Source organism: Cervus elaphus, chromosome 18 (genome assembly GCF_910594005.1).
Source record: "Cervus elaphus chromosome 18, mCerEla1.1, whole genome shotgun sequence".
NCBI lineage: Eukaryota > Metazoa > Chordata > Mammalia > Artiodactyla > Cervidae > Cervus > Cervus elaphus.
The window spans coordinates 112,429,702-112,454,752 of NC_057832.1; the positions used below are offsets into that span (position 1 = coordinate 112,429,702).

The following is a 25,051-nucleotide window of genomic DNA, read 5'->3' on the forward strand; positions in this document are numbered from 1 at the left end:
GACTCCCCCATACCTCAGTACATGAAAATTCCCTCCTTCAGAACTCAGTCACAGACACCCTGAACAACCCTCCACGTTGACACTAACCATGGCCACGTGCAGGCAAAACCAGAGAAGGCAAATGGGGGGCAGTCACTGGGCCTGATGGTAACTGAGCCGGGAGAAATCTGCATCCTCACTGAGCTGAGATCACCTTCCTCTGCAGCCTGAGCATCGTCCTTCTGAGGGAGCTCTGGTTCAGATACAGAGCCTGAGCTTTCTTCTCGCATCCCCAGAAAAGAGGGACTCTTCTCACATTCCCTGAAACAGGGACTGCGGATGGAGGAGACAGGAGGCCAGGGGCCAAGGCCCGGGGTGGTGACCGGAGGACGGGCCAAGACGCAGCCAGCATTCACAGCCCTCTTCACGCTGCTCTTTGTCCTGCTGTGTTTCCTGGGCCTCCTGGCCAATGGCTTCATTGTGCTGGTGCTGAGCAGAGAATGGGTGCGACGTGGGAGGCTGCCCCCCTCTGACCTGATCCTCTTCAGCTTGGGACTCTCCGCTTCTGCCTGCAGTGGGTTGGAATGGGGAATAACTTCTACTGTTTCCTGCATCTGGTCGACTACTGCAGCGGTCCCGCCCGGCAGTTCTTCGGTCTACCCTGGGACTTCCTCAACTCCGTCACCTCCTGGTTGGCTCCTGGCTCAGCGTCCTCTTCTGCATGAAGATTGCTGACTTCACCCGCCCCTCCTTCCTCTGGCTAAAGTGGAGGTTCCCCGCGTTGGTGCCCTGGCTTCTGCTGGGCTCTCTCCTCACCTCCTTCATTGTCACCCTACTGTTTTTTGGGGGGAACCGTGCTTTGTATAAAGGGTCCTTCACTAGAAAACCTTTCGGGAACATGACCTGCATCAGTGGAGCAGGATTCTGGAAATGTACTATTTCCTGCCCCTGAAACTGATCACTCTTTCAATTCCTGGCTCTGTTTTTCTGGTCTCGATTGCTCTGTTGATTGACTCTCTGAGGAGACGCGCATGGAGGATGCAGCACAGTGCTCACAGCCTGCAGGATCCCAGCGGCCAGGCTCACACAGAGCTCTGAAGTCACTAGTCTCCTTCCTTGTTCTTTATACTCTGTCTTTCATGTCCCTGATCATCGATGCTGCAGGGTTCTGCTCCTCAGAGAATGACTGGTACTGGCCATGGCAAATTTTAATCTACTCGTGCACATCCATCCACCCCTTTATCCTCATCCTCGGCAGCCTCAGGCTTCGGGGGGTGTTCGGGCAGCTGATTTTGTTGGCCAGGAGCTTCTGGGTGGCCGAGGTGGTGTGATCCCCTTAACCAATCCATCAGAAGAGGCTCAAGTGAGGATGACAGAGCTACAGTCCATTTACATGAAAATGTCCTCAATATCGGTTGGATCATATTGTGGGCTTTCTCCTTTGGGAAGGAGAGGAGGGGAGTAAAATCTGGGAACTCTTTGAGCATAATTTCTTCCTGGAACACTATTAAAATGTGGCCCCAGAGGTCCCAGAGAGCCAGCATCATCCAGAAGGACAGAATATAAAAATTCTGTGTTACTCTCTCTCTCTTTGTATCCCCTCTGTTATGTGGAAGCCTTTGGTTAAAAAAGTCTTAACTGCACTATCTTTTAAAAAAGTAATTTTATTTATTTCTTTATTTTTGGCTGTGCTGGATCTTTGTTGCTGCACGGCCTTTTCTCTAGCTGTAGTAGGTGGGCTTCTCATGTGGGATCCTCCCGGACCAGGAATCAAACCCGTGTCTCCTGCATTGGTAGGTGGATTCTTTACCACTGAGCCACCAGGGAAGCCCCTTAACTGCACTATCTTACCTCGGTTGTCTGCTGGGAAATTAAGACAAATCGTGTCTGTTACTGAGCTAGTGTGTGGCTGGGGAGGCAGTGACCTTCCTGAGGATAATGTAATGGTCACTGTGTGAGCCCCAAAGGACAGTAATTGTGGTGGACAGTGGCCCGGGCTATGAGATCTAACAGTCCTTCTTTCCATGGAGATTCTTTTTCTCTTACCAAAGTTGGATACTTTGATTTTAATTTTATTAAAACTACTAGGTTTCTTCACAACGCATTTTCTCCTTAATATTTCTGTTGTTCTGGTTTTGATTTTCTCTAAGTGGCAGCCAGACTTGTCCCATGTTTATCCTTCCTTTGGAAGATTTTTCTTCTTTTTCAGATTGTCTCAAACTTTTTCCTAAAGCAAATGTCCCAAAGTCACATGTGAATTAAATAAACATGTACTTTTTGTTCTGAAAAAAAAAAAAAAGTTTGTGTTCAAAACTGTTTAACTTTTTTTTTAAAGAATTACCCCATTAAATCTTATGTTTAACTATTTGTTTAAAATAGTTTGTTCTAATTACTATGCAGAAGTTTTTAGAAATAATTTTGGAAAAAATTTTAATTAGAGTTAGGTGCCTCTCAGGCAGAATATAAAAAGTTTTTGCTAAAAGTATCAATGTGCATATTTCAGAGACTAACCTGTAACTGGATTCCTGATAGAAATTTTAATTTCCACTGAGAGTAAAAATAATTTCCTTACTAATCAGGGTATATGCTGCTGAGTGGATATACACTCGTGAACTAAAATCTTTGGGGAAATTATTCTACACTTTAGCTTTAACTAGTTTTTAATAGGTAATATGTTTACATTGTTAAAAATTCAAAAAGTACTGAAGAGTATATATAAAAAATATCTCTACTACTTTCCCCTTCTGAGATATTCTTAACAGTTTCAAGTTTGTCCTTCTAAAGATATTTTATTCTATGACAGAAAGCCTCGAATACCTAACAAACTTTTCAACTAAGTTACTTACAAACTACTGTATTCCAGGTGCTGTGCTTAGTCGCTCTGTCATGTCCGACTCTTCGGAACTAACTAGCCAACTGAGTTATTACCTGTCACCTGTGGCCTTTACACAAATGATTGTACATGATTCTCGCTTCTCTATACCTTACTGCTTCTGTTTAACAATACGTGAATCTTGGAGATCTACACATATGTACACACATACATTTCCTCACTTTTTTAGATGTACCACAATTTTTAAAATTGTCACCTGTTTGTGGTCAGTTAAAGTTGCTTCCTGTCTTTTGCTATTATAATATTGATAGCAAGGGTGCAATGTTGACTGTCTCTTGTACATGTCTCTTGTACCTGTACAAATTAACTATAGGATAAAGTCCATGAAATGGAGTTCCTGGGTTGAATGGTGTGTGCACTTCTAATTTTGATGTGTTGCCCTCTATAGGTTTGCATCAATTTGCTTTCTCACTAGCAATTTATGAATGTGCTTATTTTCACACTTTTCATTTTTTTGGCCAGTCAGTGAAAGGTGGCATATTAGTGTAGTTGTAATTTGCAAGACTTACTTTGAGTAAGGTTTATCATTATTTTATATGTGTAGAGTCATTTGTTTTTATTCTCTGTGGAAAGCCTATATCTTTGCTTAATTTTGAGTTTGGATTTTGGCTTTTTCATCTTTTTTTCTTTTTGGCTGGACTGGATTTCATTGCTGTGTGTGGTCTTCTCATCGGACTGGCTTCTCTTGTTGCTTAGCACAGGTTCTAGGGCATGCAAGCTTCAGTAGTTGTATGAGTTTAGTTGCCCCAAGGCATGTGGAATCTTCCCAGACCTGGGATTGAACTCGTGTCCCCTGCACTATAGGTGGACTGTTAACCACTGGACCAGCAGGGGAGTCCTAGCATTTTTCCTATTGGTTTGTAAGAACTCTTTATATCTTAGCAAAATTAACTCTTATTATTTGATAAAAAATAACTGCCTTTTGGGTTCTTCTAGCACTTTTATGCTTTTATTTTTACATTTAAATATTTGATCCTTATGGAATTTATTCTTATAAAAATTATCATGTATAGGTGAAATTTGCTTTTTTCCAAATTATTAGCTTTTTGCCCTAACACTATTTATTGGTCTTTTCCTTCACTAATTTAAAATGCTACTTTTGATCATTAATAAATTCCTGTATATGTTGATTTATTTCTAGACTTTCTATTATGTTTCACTGCCTTGGTGTAATCATGTGGCATTTCGACTACTTTAGATTTATGATGTTTGAGTAACTAGTAAACTAGTCTTTCTTCACTAATCTTCTTTTTCAGAAATTTCTTGCTTATTATTTTTAAAATAGTAGTATCTGATCTCAAACAAAAATTTCTTTTTTATTATTTAAAGTTGACCCTGTTAAACATATACCTTAAAACAAGTATATGTTAAGTATATGTTTAAGACATACACATCCATGTTATTGAGTCTTTTATTCAAGAATATGGTATGCCTTTCCATTTGTTCAAGATTTCTTTTATTACTTTCAGTAATGTTTCAAGTTTTTAAAATATAGATCTGCATTTTTTTGTGATATGAATTCCTACGTATAGTTAACCATTTATACCTTAGTTTCCTGTACATTAAATTAGGTGATACTATGTTCATTGGAAGGACTGATGCTGAAACTGAAGCTCTAATACTTTGGCTACCTGATGTGAAGAGCCCACTCATTGGAGAAGACCCTGATGCTGGAAGATATTGAAGGCAGGAGAAGGAACAACAGAGGATGAGATGGTTGGATGGCATCACTGACTCAATGGACATGAGTTTGAGCAAACTCCAGGAGTTGGTGATGGACAGGGAGGCCTGGCATGCTGCAGTACGTGGGGTCACAAAGAATTGGACATGACTTAGTGACTGAGCAATAACAACTAATTTTAGAAAAATTGCGAAGATTTAATGTGGAATATATGTGTATGACATGTTAACAGTACTCATCAAAATTTTTTAGTAGTATTATAATAATGCATAGTTAATGTTATTTTAAAAAATCATTTTCTGTATCTTCATCAGTATGAAAATAGTAGAGGAAACAGAGTGTGGCAAGGAGTTTTCTAGCCACCAGGAAAGACCAGTTTTTCTTTCTCTTTCTCTGACTCTTGTTTTCTTTTTGCTTTTTAAAAAATTTTTTGAATTGCCAAACAGTGCAAATATGCTAAGTGTGACTGAGATAAAGAAAAACCACTTGTGGTGGATAAGAAATCACTGAGAAGGAAGTCCGATGCTGAAGAAGGCCACTGCAAGTTCACTAGAGGGTGTGACTAAGAGAATAATTTACTTAAGTAGCATTTTGGCATCAGCTGAAGAAGTAAGAAAAGACCCAGAAGTTATTTTTTCTCTATTTTTTTCCTTTGAAGAAATAAAGGAGAAAGGATGAAATTATAATGGAATAATGAGTGTTACTATACAATAGCTATTATCCCTAAACTTTATTCTATATTTTATTTTGTAAGGTTGCTATGCTACGCTATTATATTAAAAATTGAAAAGACTAAAAAAATAAAAGTGTTAGAAATCATGTTAGATCAATGGGAAATCAGATTGCTGGTGGATCCTTGATCACATGCTCTTTTTGGGCAATGTTTTGTTTTTTTTTTTAATGGTAAGTTGGGTTCTGTGGGCGTCCCAGGTGGCACTAGTGGTTAAGAACCCACCTACCAATGCAGGAGACATAAGAGACATGAGTCCAATCCCTGGGTAGGGAAGATCTCCTGGAGAAAGAAATGGAAACACACTCCAGTATTCTTGCCTGGAGAATCCCACGGACAGAGGTGCCTGGTGGACTACAGTGCATGAGGTTGCAAAGAGTTGGACACAACTAAAGTGACTTAGCATGCACACAAGTCCAATTCTATAATGTCAGGGAAGCTTGTCTAACCCCCCCATCTTATCAATCAGTGGCAAATATCACAGCTTACTACTAGAGCTTTTATGAAACATATTTTCTAAAATTTAAAAGCATGTTAAACACTAATACATAAATCGGAATATGTTAACCTTTTGTGGTGGCCACAGATTCTTTGAGAATCTATCAGTTAACAAATATTTTTTGAGTGCTTACGTGTAGACAACGCCCTGAGCTGGGGATAAAGTAGTGAGTATCATAGATTAAGCTTCTACCCCATGGAATTTTCAGTCCTGTGGGGAGTTGGGAATAGTGTCTAGTCATTCAGGTGAGCATGTCATTACAAATTGGGACAAGTGTGAGGATGGGAAACCATGGTGTCCTGTGAGTGTGTGTAGCAGGAGGACTCGGGCATAGAGCTGGTGGGGGTGGGGAAGAGGCACATACCAGCAGGACTTCCTCAAGAAATGATAAAAATGGGATGAGATACCACTTTAGCACACAATTCTGGGGGCTCATAGATCCCCAAACCTGTCAAGGAGTTCCAGACTAAGAAGCCCTGCTCTCTAGTGGTGTTCCTGGTCTCAAGTGTGTAAAGCGGAGAATGCTATGGAGGAGATTTTGTTCTGAGTAGGAGACTGGGTTTGTGTCCAAGGAGCAAGAGGTCCTGAAGTCAGGGGACCCTCTGTCTTGGAAATTTCCAGGTGGGTTCAGACAGATGTTATGTTGTCACACTGGTTTACTATCTCCCTGCCTTGTCTCCAAGTGATTCCAGAAATACTCTTAAATTTGGCTTCCATTTTGGACCCTGAATTTTGTTTTCCTGGGGTTCATGCACTGATTTATAAATTTATGATTTCTCCATGAAAAAAGAAATTGAAGGCTTTCCTGGGCTAGTGCCTTGGGTGAAAGTCAGACTCATTTTGTGAACCGATACTAGAAAAACAAACTCCAAATCCCTCCGAACTGGGGCAGGACCTACCTAACCACGGGGTTGTTGTCTAACACCGAGATAGAAAAACAGGGTTGTCATCAGAGTTAACACTTAAATAAAACACCAAGTAAGCTCTGTTTATTTTTGGTTGATCTTCAGCTGTTACTCAGATGGCATGTTATCTTCTCCATTAAAAAAAGGAAAATAGAAGGTGCTTTATCTGTCATTATAACCTCTGTTCAATTATCAACTTCAAGACCTGATCATTCATTTTTATTTCTAACATTTCTCTGTACTGTAAATAACTTCTGGTCTGTGTCCACTAGCTTCTCAATTCTTGGTCTTTCAACCTTATCTTATAGTCTGCCCTAAATAGAGGAAGTTGAATTATAAACAGTTGATTCACTTACTCCCACTAGTGAAGCATGAAATAGAGAGTTTGCTGGACTAAAAGAAGAAAATAGTTTGTCTCAATTAGTCTAACAGGCCTGGTGGAGAAGAAGAGGATAATTTTTAGAATATTATATATTAGGTGTGCTATTCCCACTTCAAAAACTGCTCTCTTGCTATTGCCTCTAATGCAAATTCCATGGGCTGGTTTTCAAAGCTCTACTATGCACACCACCCCCACTTTCCAGCCTTACCTCCTCTTCACTGACTCCTCAAAATGAAATCTTTGCTCTATCCAAACTGGTTAGTTCACTCTTTCCCAGACAGACCTTGGTGTTTTCTATCTCCTCACCTGGCTTGCATCATTTCCCTGTGAGCCAAGAATGAACTCTCTCTCTCTACTCTCTCATCTGTCCAAGTTCTACCATTTTCTATGGCCATTTAAATTTTCCCTTCCCCATCAATTCTTTTGCAAACCACCTAGATTTTTTTTCCTTCATAAGGGAATTTTGTGAATTCCATGGGCTTTAATGTCTATCTCATATTTGGCAGCTAACCAAATATTGCCTAATTGTAGTTTGCCATTACTGGATTATGTTGCAATTTCTTTTCAGTATTTATCTCTTATCTTTTCATATAATCCCCAGGTTATGGGGAAGGACCTCATATTAGATTGGGTGTGTCTCCTAAAGCACCTGGCATGGTGTACTGAACACAGCGGAGCTTGACAAAAATCTGTTTACTGATTGATATTTCTTTCCGAGCCCTGCATGGTGTCCAGGGCCCCATGATGTTCTCAACACTAGGAGGGAACACTGAGATATCCACACAGGCCACATGATTCAGCGCACAGTGCCCACAGGTGGGCAAGTGCATGGTGACTGCCATCTCCACTGCAAAATTAGCCATGCCCACAAATCAAGAGACTGCTGTCCGCCTTGGACTGATTGCTGCTCTGCAGTGCAGGGGGGTCACCACATAGTGTTCATAGACTACTGCTGTCGGCAGGGAGAACTTAGTCCCTCCCCACCCCCGGCCCAGGGCCAAGGAGAAGAAGTGCTGGGTACCACATCGGGCGGAGGAGATGGTCTTCTTCTCCAGGAGGAAGTGTGCCAGCATCTGGGGAACCCCGCTGGAGGTGTAGCAGATGTCCACTATGGAGAGGTTGCCCAGGAAGAAGTACATGGGCAGCTGGAGGCGGGGGTCCAGCCGGATCAGGACGAGGATGAGCCCGTTGCCCAGCAAGGTCAGCAGATAGGCGGCCCCAGACAGGACAAACAGGCCAGCCTGGGTCTGCCTGTCCCCGGAGAGGCCCAGTAGGACAAACTCACTGACCCAGGTCAGGTTGTCCCTCCCCATGGAGCAGGTGGGTCAGGCTACCTGAGGAGGTGGTGGGTTAAAGAGTCCAGAATCAGAATTCATAGTCTGAGTCTCAACAAAGGACTTTAAGTAAGACTGCAAGTACTTGTATGTTTTTCTCCATTAGACTCCGAGCTTCTTGAAGTCAGGGACATTTCCTGATTTTTCTTTGCATACAAAGATTTCTAATGAATGTTTCACAATAAAAAACTTTGTGTTGGGGAAATGAATGAAACAGTTTTCAGGTACTAGTATTGAGGATTACTATCTGATCCCAAAACACAAGACTTGAGTTCTGAAACTCTCCCTTGTGCTTATTACTCATTCTGGAGCCGGTGGTTTTCCGGCTTCTCCTGTAATCCAGGCTGGGTCAGTGACAGAGAAAAAAAATCCCTCATTTGGTTCTCAATGTACTGATTAAACAGGCTTAGTCCTAGGATGATAAGATCAAGGCCTCACTGTAGAACATTATACCAGCTATAATTATGTCCCAACTTTTTGTGTTTATGCTATTTCCTTGGTGAAACTCTGGCATTCATTTGAATGTTAAACTAAGTGATTAATTAGAGATAAATGCACACACCACTTACTTGCAGTAACAACATTTGGAAACTGACGGTGCCCACTGATGAAGTCAGTGAGGGAGTGCCTGTAAAGCCCTTGGAGCTTTGTTATGTGTAAATCCTTCTGTCATAGCAAAGACATGTTTGCCCTTGGAACACCTCCCTGTTTACTTTGCTGGTCTTTAACCTCTATCAAAAAGGTTAAAAAGACAAAGGTCTGTCTAGTCAAAGCTATGGTTTTTCCAGTAGTCATGTATCGATGTGAGAGCTGGCTTAGTGCCAAAGAATTGATGCTTTTGGACTGTGGTGTTAGAGAAGACTCTTGAGAGTCCCTTGGACTGCAAGGAGATCAAACCAGTCCATCCTAAAGGAAATCAGTCCTCAATATTCATTGGAAGGATTTATGCTGAAGCTGAAACTCCAATACTTTGGCCACCTGATGTGAAGACCTGACTCCTTGGAAAAGACCCTGATGCTGGGAAAGATTGAAGGTGGGAGGAAAAGGGGACAACAGAGGGTGAGATGGTTGGATGGCATCACCGACTTGATGGACATGAGTTTGAGTAAGCTCCGGGAGTTGGTGATGGACAGGGAGGCCTGGCGTGCTGCAGTCCATGGGGTCACAAAGAGTAGGACACGACTGAGGGACTGAACTGAACAGGGGAAGTTTGAGAAGGAAAGAAAAAACTCCAGATTAAACGGTTTGCCTATGAAAATCCCACAGGACCCATGGTGGGAACCAGAGTAGTGCTTTCCGCATCAACTATACCTTAGCATCACTGGGGTGCTTTGAGAACTCCAAAAGCCCAGACCACACTCTGAAGTAATTAGGACAGAATCTCAGGAGGGTGAAACCCAGACATTCATGTGTTAGTAACTTTACTGCTTCCTGGTGCTAAAGTGTAAAACTTTAATGACACGTTTGAGAATCACTGCCTTAGTGGGAACGTTTAATTTTATGTTTGAAAACTCAAGACGTAGTTTTTGGAGATAAAAACCGAGAAGAGGTTTTGAGGACGAAAAATCTTTAACCTAAACTTCTCATTCTTTGTTTGAAAAAGTTGAGGCCAAGGGAGTTAAAATGATTTGCCTCAAATCCCACTGAATCAGTAAAAAAGTGATCCTGGATATCTTGCCTTTTGTGTGCTGGGTCTTCCCTTAGCTTTAGCCTTCTAAAGTGAAAGTGTTACTCAGTCGTATCCGACTCTTTGTGACCCCATGGACTCCTCTGTCCAAGGGATTCTCCAGGCAAGGATTCTGGAGTGGGTAGCCATTCACTTTCCCAGGGGATCTTCCTGACAGAGGGATTGAACCTGGATCTCTTGCACTGCAGGAGGATTCTTTACTATCTGAGCACCAGGAAGCCCTTAACCTTCTAAAGTCTGGCCCAAAACAAATGTTTTAGAATATCTTAGATCCAGGGAAGAACTAGTTAGTGTCAAATGAGATGATATGTGAGAAAGCTCTTCATAACTTCAGTTCAGTTCAGTCGCTCAGCCGTGTCCAACTCTTTGCGATCCTATGAAGTGCAGCACACCAGGCCTCCCCGTCCATCACCAACTCCCAGAGTTTACTCAAACTCATGTCCATTGAGTCAGAGATGCCATCCAACATCTCATCCTCTGTCATCCCCTTCTCCCACCTTCAATTTTTCCCAGCATCAGGGTCTTTTCCAAGGAGTCAGGTCTTCACATCAGGTGGCCAAAGTATTGACTGGAGCTTCAGCTTCAGCATAAATCCTTCCAATGAATATTGAGGACTGATTTTCTTTAGGATGGACTGGTTTGCTCTCCTTGCAGTCCAAGGGACTGTCAAGAGTCTTCTCCAACACCACAGCTCAAAAGCATTAATTCTTCAATGCTCAGCTTTCTTTATAGTCCAACTCTCATATCCATACATGATTACTGGAAAAACCATAGCCTTGACTAGACAGACCTTTGTTGGCAAAATAATGTCTCTGCTTTTTAATATGCTGTCTAGGTTGGTCATAACTTTTTTCCCAAAGAATAAGTGTCTTTTAATTTGATGGCTGCAATCACCATCTGCAGTGATTTTGGAGCCCCCAAAAATAAAGTTGGCCACTGTTTCCGCTGTTTCCCCATCTATTTCTCATGAGGTGATGGGACTGGATGCTATGATCTTTGTTTTCTGAATGTTGAACTTTAAGCCAACTTTTTCACTCTCCTCTTTCACTTTCATCAAGAGGCTCTTTTGTTCTTCTTCACTTTCTGCCATAAGGGTGGTGTCATCTGCATATCTGAGGTTATTGATATTTCTCCTGGCAATCTTGATTCCAACTTGTGCTTCTTCCAGCCCAGCGTTTCTCATAATGTACTCTGCATTTAAGTTTAATAAGCAGGGTGACAATATACAGCCTTGATGTACTCCTTTTCCTATTTGGAACCAGTCTGTTGTTCCATGTCCAGTTCTAACTGTTGCTTGCTGACCTGCATACAGGTTTCTCAAGAGGCAGGTCAGGTGGTCTGGTATTCCCATCTCTTTCAGAGTTGTCCAGTTTATTGTGATCCGCTGTTATTTGGCCTGAGGCCAAACTGTGGTGGAGGTAGTGAAGACAATGGTGACCTCCCTCCAAAGATCCATGCACGCCGCACTCAGTGCCTCCACCCCTGAGCAGGCCCCGCTGACCCACGCCTCTGCCAGAGACTTCCGGACACTCACAGGCAAGTCTGGGTCAGTCTCTTGTGGGGTCACTGCTCCTTTCTCCTGGGTCCTGGTGCACACAGGGTTCTGTTTGTGCCCTCCCAGAGTCTGTTTCCCAGTCCTGTGTAAGTTCTGGCAGCTCTATGGTGGGTTAATGGCGACCTCCTCCAAGAGGGCTTATGCCATACTGAGGTCTGCTGCACCCAGAGCTGCTGCCCCCGCGGCAGTCCACTTCTGACCGGTACCACCACAGGAGACACCCAGACACAGTTCTGTCTCAGTCTCTGTGGGGCTCTGGGTCCTGGTGTGCACACAGGTTTGTTTCAGCCCTCTGAGCATCTCTGGTGGGTATGGGCTTTGATTCTAAATGTGATTTTGCCCCTCCTACCATCTTGCTGGGACCTCTCCTTTGCCCTTGGACTTAGGATATCTCCACCAAGTTGCTCCGGCACAGCACAAGTGCCTCTCCAGCACCATGTGGCAGACATGGCGTATCTCCTCACCCTCGCTCCAGTGGTGCTCCAGAGAATTTAGATAATGCTCATAACTTCAGAGCATTATCTAAATAAAAAGAATTTGTATTAAAGATATGCAAGATGGGCCATAGAATCTAATGAAATGGAAAGGAAAGCAATTCAACCCAAGTCTTTCTAATAGGGTTTGAAGATAGGGCTCTGGCTGGATGGGGGATGAAGAGGGCAGAGCAGCTTTATGCTATCCTCTGTCTTTCCTATCCAGTTGGAACCTACCCACTTCCTTCTTTCAGTCCTGTTGTGACTGGAAGGTGTCATTGTAGAAAATGCCAAAAATAGAAACTGGCTTTGGCACAATACCCAGCCCTGGCTTTCCACAGAGCCTATTTCTTTCATCAGTGCAATAAGTAACCAAGCTATGGTCACCAAATATGGTTCATGAGTGCCGAGAACAGCAACTGAAATTCTCACCACTGAAGAAAGTAAAATGCACAGTGAGAGTCACAAAAAAGAATAAAAGCTGGAAGGAAATTTTAGGATCACCATCTTAACCTTGATGGTTACAAGTGAGGAAGCTGAGGCTCAGAAAGCAGAAGTGATTTGCTCAGGATTGTTCTGCCAGTTGGGAGCAAAACTGGAACTGAATCTGAAATCTCATGACCACAATCCCATGTTCTTCCTGTTACATCACATTATGTCACCATCTGGAGCATGAAGAGTGTATCACAGCCACTACTGGGGAGCAGCATCACCATAGAATGAAATGTAGGACAGGTTTGATTTATAGGGAAGGGGGTGTCAGAAAAGATGTGGTGTTTGGATGCTGCTCCTGAGGAGTCAAATGGAAACTTTGAACCACTATAAAGGGCTCCAAAATCACTGCAGATGGTGACTGCAGCCATGAAATTAAAAGACACTTGCTCCTTGGAAGAAAAGCTATGACCAACCTAGACAGCATATTAAAAAGCAGAGACATTACTTTGTCAACAAAGGTCCATCTAATCAAGGCTATGGTTTTTCCATTAGTCATGTATGGATGTGAGACTTGGACCATAAAGAAAGCTGAGTGGCAAAGAATTGATGCTTTTGAACTGTGGTGTTAGAGAAGACTCTTGAGAGTCCCTTGGACTGAAGGGAGATCAAACCAGTCCACCCTAAAGGAAATCAGTCCTGAATATTCATTGAACGAATTGATGCTGAAGCTCAAATACTTTGGTTACCTGATGTGAAGAACTGACTCTTTGGAAAAGACCCCGATCCTGGGAAAGATTGAAGGTAGGAGAAGGGGATGACAGAAGATAAGATGGTTGGATGGCATCACCGACTCAATGGACATGAGTTTGAGCAAGCTCTGGGAGTTTGTGATGGACAGGGAGGCCTGACATGCTGCAGTCCATGGGGTCGCAAAGAGTTGGACATGACTGAACTGAATGCAGGAAAGCAGACTGAAGAGTAGTTTGCTCAGATCAGTGGACTGGCGGTCCAGTTTGCCAAGTACCAACTGACCTCTTTCCATTTTATCTATAAAAGGGAAACAGCCACCCCAGAGTGAAATAGAAGGATGGAGCCCACATACCTGGACTCTCAACTTTTTCTGCAGCCAGGAGAGAGAATTGGAAAACCGCCTCCACTAAGCCCAGCTCTTTCACTCTCCTTTTCTGACTTCTAACAAACAAACTGCTTAAAGGATAGAGAGAGTATTTTCTTCTTTTTATTGTGCCCTTTCCAGTTTGAACGGAGACTGGCGTATAGAGCTGATGGACTGACTGAACATCATTTATTCATTGAGAAGTGGTTTCTTTAAATTTCATTGTCTTATCTAGGAGCTCAGTGTAGAACCTTACTATTGATGTTTTCACAGTGTTCACTCTGTGAATCCAGCTCAAGAATGACTCTAATCAGAAGGGTCTCTTGAAGGATAATAGAGTTTTTGCCTCCTGTTAGTAAGTGTCCTTTAAATACATTGAGTTTCTCTTTAAAGACTCAAAAGAGCCAAAAGGACTTTAAAGGGCTGAAAAAACAGTCCTAAAGCTCAAATAATGGAATAGGAGCAGAAAATAGGAAAATAGGAAATAGGAAAATATTTTGTACACTTTCCCCCCCTTTTCTAACCTATAATCTCATGAATTGGTATCTTCTTTGGATAAACTACATGTATGCACTACAACTGTGGACAATAGAAACTGTTTTATTTACAAAAGGTATGTTTTAGTTATTAGGATTAGAAGGTATCAATAGATTATTGTCCCAACTATATCATAATTTGATGAAGAATTACAGCTCAACAAGTATAGAACCAACATCAGTTGACCCTTTCCAGATTTTAATGGGTTTTTATCAAACCTCATCCACAGAGTTTGCTCATTCAACTATTTGATGAGCATTTTTGTAGGCAGGTTATGTTTGAAAGTGTAGTAGAATATCACACTGCTCAAAGCTGCTTCCATAGACCTGTGATAAGGGTAAAGGAAAATATACCAAAGTATAAGTGCTTTTGGCTTGTTCTCTAAAGAGGAAAAAATCCTGAGGTTTCTTTGCTGTAGAAATCACAGACAGCGGGCGAAGGGCAGGCAGATGCCAAAGTGTGAAGGCTTTGGTTGGGGGAGAGACCTCTGAGAAGGAATAGAGAAAGGAAAAGATAATCTGTTGATCTGAGGGGAGAGATTGATAATATAAAAATGAGAAGAGTCTGAAGACAAGAGAACAAATTTTCCCCAGGGTATAGGTCTGGGTGCCTCAGATGTGAGCAGGAGTGGTAGGGAAAGGGGCTTCCCTAGGTGGCATTAGCATTAGTGGTAAAGAACCCGCTTGCCAAAGCAGGAGACACGGGTTCAATCCCTGGGCTGGGAAGATCCTCTGGAGGAGGGCATGGCAACCTACTCCAGTATTCTTGCCTGGAGAATCCCATGGACAGAAGAGCCTGGTGCGCTACAATCCATAGGATCTCAAAGAGTTGGACACGACAAAAGCAACTTAGCACACACATATGTGGTAGGGGAAAGGACCAGCGAGGGGATTAAGAGGAGGATAGAGGCTGGTGGTCATGGTCTTAGGGGGAGAGGGCAGTGGAGAGGGGCTAAGGCAAGTGAGAAGACGGGAAGGGAAGGGGGGGGTCTTCAATAAAATTAAAAATGAAAGTTTTGCTAGATACTTCTCTAAAGAAGATACAAAAATGGCCAACACACACATGAAAAGATGCTCAACATCTTTAGTCATTAGGGACATGCAAATTAAAAACACAATAACATGTCATCTCACACACACTGGGATGGCTACAGTCGAACAGAACATAAACATTGCCAAGAAAGCAGAGAAATTGGAACTCTCTTTTAGTGCTGGTGGGAATGTAAAACAGTTCGGCTATGGTGAAGAGCAGTTTGGCATTTGCTCAAAAAGTTAAATACAGGATTACCAAATGACCCAACAGTTCCACTCCTGGGTATGTACCCAAAAGAATTAAAAACAGGTTTTTCTATTAATAACAAAAACTTGCACGTGGAAGTTTACAGCAGTGCTATTCACAATAGCCCAAAGTTAGAAAAAACCCAAATGTCCATCGACTGATGGATAGGTCAAAAAAATGTAGCTATTTCCATACAAGGGAACATTATTCAGACATGGAAAGGAATGAGGCCCTGCTACATTTGACAATATGGATAGATTTCAAAAATAATATGCTAAGTGAAAGAAGCCAGACACAAAAGATCACATATCATATGATTCCATTTATATGAAATGTCCAGATCAGGTAAATCCATAAAGACCGAATACAGATTTGTGGCTTTAAGAGCCCGGGAGGAGGGAGGAGTCAGTTCAGTTCAGTCGCTCAGCTGTCGCTCATTTGTGTCTGACTCTTTTCGACCCCATGGACTGCAGCACTCCAGGCTTCCCTGTCCATCACAAACTTCTGGAGCTTGCTCAAATCCATGTCCATCGAGTCGGTGATGCCATCCAACCATCTCATCCTCTGTCATCCCCTTCTCCTCTTGCCTGCAGTCTTTCCCAGCATCAAGGTCTTTTCCAATGAGTCATCATGGGGCCAAAGTGTTGGAGCTTCAGCTTCAGCATCAGTCCTTCCAAAGAATATTCAGGACTGATTTCCATTAGGATTGACTGGTTTGATTTCCTTGCGGTCCAGGGGACTCTCAAGAATCTTCAACACCACAATTCAAAAGCATCAATTCTTCGGCGCTCAGCCTTCTTTATGGTCCAACTCTCACATCCATACATGACTAATGGAAAAACCATAGCTTTGACTAGATGGACCTTTGTTGGCAAAGTAATGTCTCTGCTTTTTAATATGCTGTCTAGGTTGGTCACAGTTTTTCTTCCAAGGAGCAAGTGTCTTTTAATTTCATGGCTGCAGTCACCATCTGCAGTGATTTTTGTAGCCCCCCAAAATAAAGTCTGTCACTGTTTCCATTATTTCCCCATCTGTTTGCCAGGAAGTGATGGGACCAGATGCCACAATCTTAGTTTTTAGAATGTTGAATTTTAAGCCAGCTTTTTCACTCTCCTCTTTCATATTCATCAAAAAGCTCTTTAGTTCTTCTTCACTTTCTGCCATAAGGGTGGTGTCATCTGCATGTCTGAGGTTATTGATACTTCTCCCTGCAACCTTGATTCCAGCTTGCGCTTCATCCAGTTCGGCATTTCCCATGATGTCCTGCTTAAAGGGTATGAGGTGCCTTTTCGGGGTGATGAAGATGCTATGGAACTGTGTAAGCATGAGGTTCCATGACATTGTGAATATACTAAATGCCACTGAATTGTACACTTTAAATGGTCAAAATCTTGAATGGTATGCGATGTGAATTTTACCTCAATTTTTAAAAACTGTTTTACTAGGAATTTTCAAAGGTGCTTCATTTCCTCCTTCTTATTCTTTTGATATTTTCTTAACAGACTAAGTTTGAATTATTCTCAATTTATATTTTGTTTGTTTGTGGGTAAGATAAACCAGAGAGCTGTAATATTTACGTCAGAGATACTTCATTCTGATTTATTTTTTATTTTTTTATTAGTTAGAGGCTAATTACTTCACAACATTTCAGTGGGTTTTGTCATACATTGATATGAATCAGCCATAGATTTACACGTATTCCCCATCCCGATCCCCCCTCCCACCTCCCTCTCCACCCGATTCCTCTGGGTCTTCCCAGTGCACCAGGCCGGAGCACTTGTCTCATGCATCCCACCTGGGCTGGTGATCTGTTTCACCATAGATAGTATACATGCTGTTCTTTTGAAATATCCCACCCTCACATTCTCCCACAGAGTTCAAAAGTCTGTTCTGTATTTCTGTGTCTCTTTTTCTGTTTTGCATATAGGGTTATCGTTACCATCTGATTTTTAAAAGTAGTTTTAAACATTTTTCTCGATAAAATATCATGGTCTCACTTTATATTCTAGGATGTTTAGAGCTCACTCATTAATTTTTGTGTTGGTAGAGTAAAAGGATCACTAACAGGGAGTTGTGATCACTTCTTTTTTAAGTAGCCTGATTTACCTCTGATGGTATGTGGCACAATTCTTAGTCAAGCATGAGTTCTGAATACATCCTTCAGTTTTCATAAGAGCATATCCTTAGACCTGATTATGTAGAAAGATGTTTGTGGTTATGAACTTTTCACTTTTTGGCCAGACACTTGCCACCATGGCAAGTTTGAAAGGAAAATGAGCAGCGTGATATCCACTGACTCACATAGAGCCGGTCCTGCTCCTCATGGATGTGTGGATAATTACTGGGACTTTGGCTCCAGGTCCCCTTGTGAACTCCCCACCCTACAGAGCTGAGCGGGGCCACTGGTGACCACATGATGACCCTTATACCTCTGGCCCAAGGCCTGTTTGATTCCATGGGCATGGTGAATCTTGTAAGTCACAGCTTTTCCTCTCTTTTTTTCCCACTGATTTCAGAAAAGCTTAAGAGTTGTGGCTGTAGAATTTAGGAAATAGACTTTCTTGGCATAAATTTTGTGCGCTGCCCGAGATTTCGATTTAGTTTTCTTTTCTAATTTGTATATGCCAGTATATCTTTTTTTTTTCCATATGATTTTCTGTGGACTGTATGTATTTCTCAGTTCAGTTCAGTCGCTCAGTTGTGTCCGACTCTTTGCGACCCCATGAAATCGCAGCACTAATGTCCATCACCAACTCCCGGAGTCTACTCAAACTCATGTCCATTGAGTCGTGATGCCATCCAGCCATCTCATCCTCTGTCGTCCCCTTCTCCTCCTGCCCCCAATCCCTCCCAGCATCAGGATCTTTTCCAATGAGTCAACTCTTCGCATGAGGTGGCCAAAGTATTGGAGTTTCAGCTTCAGCATCAGTCCTTCTAGTGAACACCCAGAACTGATCTCCTTTAGGATAAGTGGTTGTAATTCACATTTTTTTTTTTTTTTAAATTTTTTTATTAGTTGGAGGCTAATTGCTTCATGTAATTCACATTTTTAAAAAGACTAAGTCAGGGACCAAAAACAGAGCCCAGAGATAAAATTCCATTTCTCTGTGACTTCAAACAATGCTATGGGATTGTGGCCCCTTCCATCGGCTCCCTCACACACACACACACACACACACACACACACACACACACATGCACTCACGTGCCCACACACGTACATGCACACACAGTAGGTGGCGGGCACGCTGCCCTGCCCACCGTACTCAGAGCGAGGCCCTTGAATGACAAGGTCCCAGGCTACCGTTTTGCTTGAGAGCTCCTCGTCAGAATCCGAGTGAGAGCGGCCTTTATCTCCGTGTTCCTCAGACTGTAGATGAGCGGATTCAACATAGGGGTCACCACCGCGTAGAAGAGCGCCACCACCTTGTCGTGCTCGGCGGAGGCGGTGGAGCGGGGCTGCATGTAGGTAACCAGGGCCATGCCGTAAGACATGGAGACCACGGTAAGGTGCGAGGCGCAGGTCCAGAAGGCTTTGCGGCGCCCCCCGCTGGAGCAGATCCGCAGGACGGCGGCCACGATGCGGGCGTAGGACAGCGCGACCAGGCAGCAGGGCGCCAGAAGCACCACCACGCTGGACGCCACTATGACGGCCTGGTTGAGGGTGACGTCCACGCAGGCCAACCTGACGAGCGCCAGCGTCTCACAGGCCACGTGGTTCAGCACGTGGCCCCCACAGGTGGGCAGCCGCACGGTGACCGCGGTCTCCACCGCCGCGTTCGCCAGGCCCACGAGCCAGGAGACGGCGGCCAGCCCTGCGCAGAGCCGCAGCCCCATGACGGCCGCGTAGCGCAGGGGGTCGCAGACGGCCACGTAGCGATCATAGGCCATGGCGGCCAGAAGCAAGAACTCGGTGCCCCCCAGGGCCAGCGAGAAGAAGTGCTGGGTACCACATCGGGCGGAGGAGATGGTCTTCTTCTCCAGGAGGAAGTGCGCCAGCATCTGGGGAACCCCGCTGGAGGTGTAGCAGATGTCCACTATGGAGAGGTTGCCCAGGAAGAAGTACATGGGCAGCTGGAGGCGGGGGTCCAGCCGGATCAGGACGCGGATGAGCCCGTTGCCCAGCAAGGTCAGCAGATAGGCGGCCCCAAACAGGACAAACAGGCCAGCCTGGGTCTGCCTGTCCCCGGAGAGGCCCAGTAGGACAAACTCACTGACCCAGGTCAGGTTGTCCCTCCCCATGGAGCAGGCGGGTCAGGCTGCCAAGGCAGGAGCAGAGGCAGGGAAGGGCACGTAAAGGCCTCTCTAGGAGTCTGGGATTAAGCCATGGGCCAGGACTGGAGCTGGGAGTGGGGCACCTCCCCTCAGGTTCCTAACCTAGGTGCTGAGGGGACAGTGCCATGAGGCCGGAGGGAAAAGGAGATTTGAGTTCTCACGGTGGACTCAAGGATGAAGTCCCCTGCTGGTCGTCCTTTTACCAGGATCCAACACAGTTACAATTACATAGGATATAAGCCATCAGTGTAAAAGGAAAGACAGAGGAAAAGGTGGTGGAGAGAAGGGAGGAAGGATGATAGGAAAGAAAAAAGGAAGTAAAAGAGAAAGAAAAACTAGGGAAGGGAGGTAGGAAAGCAAAAAAGGAGGGAAGGAAAGTGGAAAGCAAGGAAGAAAGGAAAGAGTCTCCAGTTTAGGGTGGCCAAAGAAGACACTTGAGACCAAGAGGAGTGCCTAGGGGTCGATGCCTAAAAGTCTGAACTCATTTGCTCCTTGTATCTTTTCTGGGGTTCAGGTCTGGGTCTCTGCCTAGTCCTCTCACATAGCTCTTGTGCCCAACAGTCTGGGTCAAGTTTAAATCAGTATCTCTAAGCCCCTGCTGTGTGCCATGGTCTGTGCGAGACATCAGACACCTGTCTGAAACAGAAATACAAAAACACAAGTTCTGTTCCTTTGGTTCTTATAATTTAATCAGGGACACAGACTAAATTAATAATTACAAAAATTAATTAAGTATAATTGTGCTAAGTGCCAGGAAGGAGAAGAACAAGGTTACTAGTTAGTTAATTAAATTTGCAGTTGTAATTAAATTATGACTGCAGTTGTGCCTTATTTCTCAATAATATGCAATTTATATAGTAAGTTGTGGGCATTATTTAGGTGTCTAAAATGGTAAACAATGTAATGAGAGCATTCATAAACCATTGATACTTACATGTTTGTACTGCGTATGAAGTGACTGACATCCACTGATTTTTTTAGGGGGAGTGAATTCTTTCTCAGCTAAGATTGCACTGGGTTATTTTCCTTCCAGCACATCGACCAGTCTTCTATAAACATAAATAAATGTCATCAGTTTTTTCTTAATAGAAACAATAAGGTGTATTTCTTGGTCTTAAAATAATTAGTAAATTAATTAATTCAATTCAAAATATTTATTGAGTATATGAGGCACTATGCTTTCAGCCAGCCAACCAATCTCTGGGAAATACTGCCTTTCTATGTTAGGAGTTTGTTTTAGAAAATCAGCAGTGCTACAGAATCGAATAAGAAATCTTAAAAATTGGATCTTGGTAAAGTCTATAAGAATCAAATGAGACAGTGTAACAAAGGACAAAGGCAATATATCAGTGTTAAGAAAACCAGAGTGGAGCCACATAATCAAATACAACAGAACTGAGAAGGGTAATCTAATTCAGAGTCTTTCTGGCTGGTAAGAGGGCCTGGACTCTGGTGGAGGAGAGCCAAGAGCCTGGGTGAAGCAGGCATCTCTTGCCTTCTGTTCAGCCCTGGGCCTGCCCTGGCCAGCAGGTGTCACTGTAGAAACTGGCTTTAGGGTCTCAGGATTGGAACCCCGTTCTGCGTCCGGAGTGCAGTAGTTGGCAGCTGGAATTCTGAGCACTGCCCCAAGGAGTCCGTGGCTATCTGCAGAGCCTAGGCCTTGGGTCCGTAGAGAAAGCAATTCAGCTCTGATCTCCTACACTCTGGAGGCTGCTGCACCATCCAGAATCCTTACTTCCAGAGTTGCTGTCATGGATTCACATTCCCTCCAGAAGATCCCTGTTAAAGAGAAAGTTAAAAATATCAGAAAGGAAAGAAACCACAGAGATCAGGTATTGCATCCATTTCTTTCTACAGATGAGGAAACCAAGGAACAGGGGTAAGGTGATTGACCCTGGTATCAGATCTACCTGGGAACAAACCTGGAACCAGGCTTAACTCTGTGCTGCACACTCAGTTCTCACCGAGCCTGTCAGTGAGGGCTGGGAAGGGCTTCTAGAAGGATGTGGTCTAGGAAGGAAGGCACTTGAGGAATCTTACATTGGAAACCCAGGACAGCTATCTTGCCATGCAGAGAAATGCTCTGTGATGGGTGGGTAAACCTTTGAATGAGAAATCAAGAGATCCAAGTTCTAGTTAGCCTGCTGTGTGCCCTGGGCAAGTTAGTTGACCTCTCTGAACCTCAGTTTCTACATTTGAAATGTGGTAATAATAATAATGCCTGTCTCACTGTATTTTGAGTAAGAACAGGTAAAGACATGAATATGAATGTGCTTTGTAAAGTACTAAGTAAACACAAATGGCTATTTTATTAAACTGAACAGGTGAGATCAATTTGCCTGATGATAAGGGGACAAGAAACAATATGAATTTGTGCTATAATGGCCAGAGAGTTAACAGAATGTGGGCCATGAAGCCCCTTTGCAATAAATCTTCTTACCTAAGTCACCTAATTAAAAAAATCCTATTTAAATAAAATGAAGAATTAAGGTAGAGTCTGTCTATACCCAGTGCATATACCATGCTCCACATATGGTATAAACTCAATATCTTTTTTTTTTTTTTACAAAAATTTGATGTTTTTGGATGATGATAAAACATTGATTTTATTAATAGATGGCTTTATCCTCAGTGTTTGAGGATAATTAGAGAATTTCTTTCCACTTTGCTTGACTTAGTAAACATTGACTGAGCACTGAGTGGAGCCTGGACCTGAGTGGCAGGTGCTGGGGTGAGAAGGATCAGTGTAGCCTGGTCTCCATCTCCAGGAGCTCAGCCTGGCAGGTGGATAGAGAGGGTAAGTCACCATGATCTTATCAGAGAACATTTGAGTATCAAGTCTGGTAACTGGAGACATCAGTTCAGTTCAGCTCAGTCGCTCAGTCGTGTCCGACTCTTTGCGACACCGTGGATGGACTGCAGCACGCCAGGCCTCCCTATCCATCACCAACTCCTGGAGTTTACTCACACTCATGTCCATTGAGTTGTGATGCCATCAAACCATCTCATCTTCTGTTGTCCCCTTCTCCTCCTTCCTTCAATCTTTCCCAGCATCAAGGTCTTTTTCAGTGAGTCAGTTCTTCAAATCAGGTGGCTAAAGTATTGGAGCTTCAGCTTCAACATCAGTCCTTCCAATGAATATTAAGGATTGATTTCCTTTAAGATTGACTGATTTGATCTCCTTGGAGTCCAAATAAAGTTGGACTATGTAAATAGCCAGGAAGGTATATAGAAATAATAATGTAGAAGCAAAGAAACAAACAGTGCATTTGCTTCTTGAAAAAGTAGATATGGTTTATGGCAAATGTAGATTGGTAGTAAGGAGACCTGGTTTTCAATTTGTATCAATAAGCCATCTAGGTATTGTTAGTATAAGTCACTATGTTTTCGAGCTGTAATTTCTTCGTCTGTAGAATGAGTGAGTTAGGTAAACACTAAGATTTCTACCAGCTCTAAAGCTCTGCAATAAATGAATTTATGTAAGCTGCATGTAAGACCAAAATCTTTGCTTTTGATCACCCTAAGTATATGTAGCTAGTGAGACTGTAGGAAATAAGATATGGGTTACTGAGTTTAGAGTTCAAAGCATTAATATAACCCATAACTGTTGGGGGAGGTGCCAATGAATGAGACCAGGTTGATCTGAAAACCAGAGACTATGGAAATAGGGAAGGGACAAAACAAATAGAAATGAGAGACCCACTTGGGTCAAGGCTGAAAGACTTGTAGGCTTTAACACACGAGTTTCTTTTCAAAGTTGGTCCCAGGTATTTCCTATAGCTAGGTAATTCCTAACACCAGATCAGGGTCCAAACCTGAGAAAACAAGGAATCCATGTCTATCTTTGGTTCTTATACCAATCCCGCTTTCTCTCTTCCTCTTCAATATAATCCAAATGCCAGAAAGCTAAGAAAAGAGTCTTATGTCTTTTGATCTCCACTCTTTAGCTCGTTGAATGTATATCTGTATATACTGAGCACTTCAGTTTATAGGGAGGACTGGATGACTGACCAAGACCAAGGACTTTGTTGAGTGGGAAGAATCAAAGTGCCTCCAACTGCAAGCAGTGAGAAAAACCCAGTGGAGGATTCCAGGACAGTCCTGGCTGCTCCCAGGGGTTTGGGTTCTATTTTCTCACCTTCCTCCTCTTCTTCTCTGTGCAGGACTCACCAAGGCTGAGTGCTTACCTTATGCATGGAACTCACTTTAGATGAGGGGGAACCGTCTTTCAGGAAGTCCTTGAGGCAGTTGTCCATCCTTTTCTTGGAAATGAAGCTTTACTTTCTCAGTCTTTGTGATAACTTTTCACAACCTAAGAATCCCCAGAGGGCAATTACTTGCTCTTGCTGTGTTTTTTCACTCATTCTTCCCCTCCTCCCACTCCAGCTTCATCTCAGCCACCACAGCTCCCCAAAGTTCCCAATGGGATCAACATTCTGAAAATGTTTTATCCCAACTTTTAATTGTCCTTCTAGTTTCCAGACTAATAAGCTCTTCCCTGACTTTTTTTTTGGGTCTTTCACTGGTTTTCAAGGCCATGACATTGCTGAGGACTTTTGGCAGGAGACTGTTTCCACCTCTGACTGGGTGGTGAGGGAATGAAGTTAACTGGGAAGAAGTAGAACTAAAATCCAAGTTTGAACTCCTAACTTGGAGTTAGGATGAATGCATTTTCATTAGTTAGATGAATGCATTTTCTCCCCTCCTTCTACATATATAGTGTTTAGTGACCAGGGAGTAGTGAGTAAAGTAAAAATTGTCAAGGAGAACCATCATGTGCAAGCCCTGGAAGACTTCGAGAAGTTGCAAGTTCACAGTCATTAAAATACTCCCACAGTCTCCTTGGTGGTCTCCCGTATCACATTACTGTTGAGTTGTGTATTCTCATGCTATCAAAAACTTGTCCATTTTTTCACTAAACTTGACTTCCCAGTTCTTAATCATCTTCCACGAAAATTTCAGTCTCTTCACCAGAATTATTCCCAGGAGCAGAGAAAACAGTGGGTCGGTGTGGGAATTTTCCCCGGTCTACTTATCCATTTCCATAACAAGAGAACATGATTCTTTAGTAAGATGGAAGAAAAAAGAGAGACATGGTTAGTGAGTAATCCATTAGAGTTTTTCTGTAATAGTTGCCCAATATCAGCAAGGTAAATTTTTAATTATCTTGATGGTTTGTCATGCTAATGACGATGGACTAAGGAAAGGTAGTTTCACTTCCTGCTCTTTCCGTTGTGCAGGACTTGTCCTGTCTCAGGTTCACTTCTGCTCCTTCCACCGTTCAGATAAACCCA

General features: G+C 43.1%; 3 protein-coding genes across 3 annotated transcripts; 1 reads left to right on the forward strand and 2 right to left on the reverse strand.

The window, feature by feature from the left end:
• Positions 1-249: 249 nt before the first annotated feature.
• TAS2R41 (taste 2 receptor member 41) lies at positions 250-1,492 on the forward strand. Its single transcript, XM_043872461.1, is given in 5 exon segments — positions 250-535; positions 538-672; positions 675-883; positions 886-1,063; positions 1,066-1,492. Coding segments are annotated over 5 exon segments (984 nt in total). The 5' UTR covers positions 250-318; the 3' UTR covers positions 1,311-1,492.
• Positions 1,493-7,686: 6,194 nt separating this feature from the next.
• On the reverse strand, positions 7,687-8,382 carry LOC122673927 (putative olfactory receptor 13C6). Its single transcript, XM_043871809.1, is given in 1 exon segment — positions 7,687-8,382. A coding segment is annotated over 1 exon segment (696 nt).
• A 10,400-nt stretch (positions 8,383-18,782) lies between these two features.
• Positions 18,783-19,724, reverse strand: LOC122674271 (olfactory receptor 2F1-like). The gene has a single exon (XM_043872465.1). The coding sequence runs from the start codon at positions 19,722-19,724 to the stop codon at positions 18,783-18,785; it is 942 nt and encodes a 313-aa protein (XP_043728400.1).
• Positions 19,725-25,051: the final 5,327 nt, after the last annotated feature.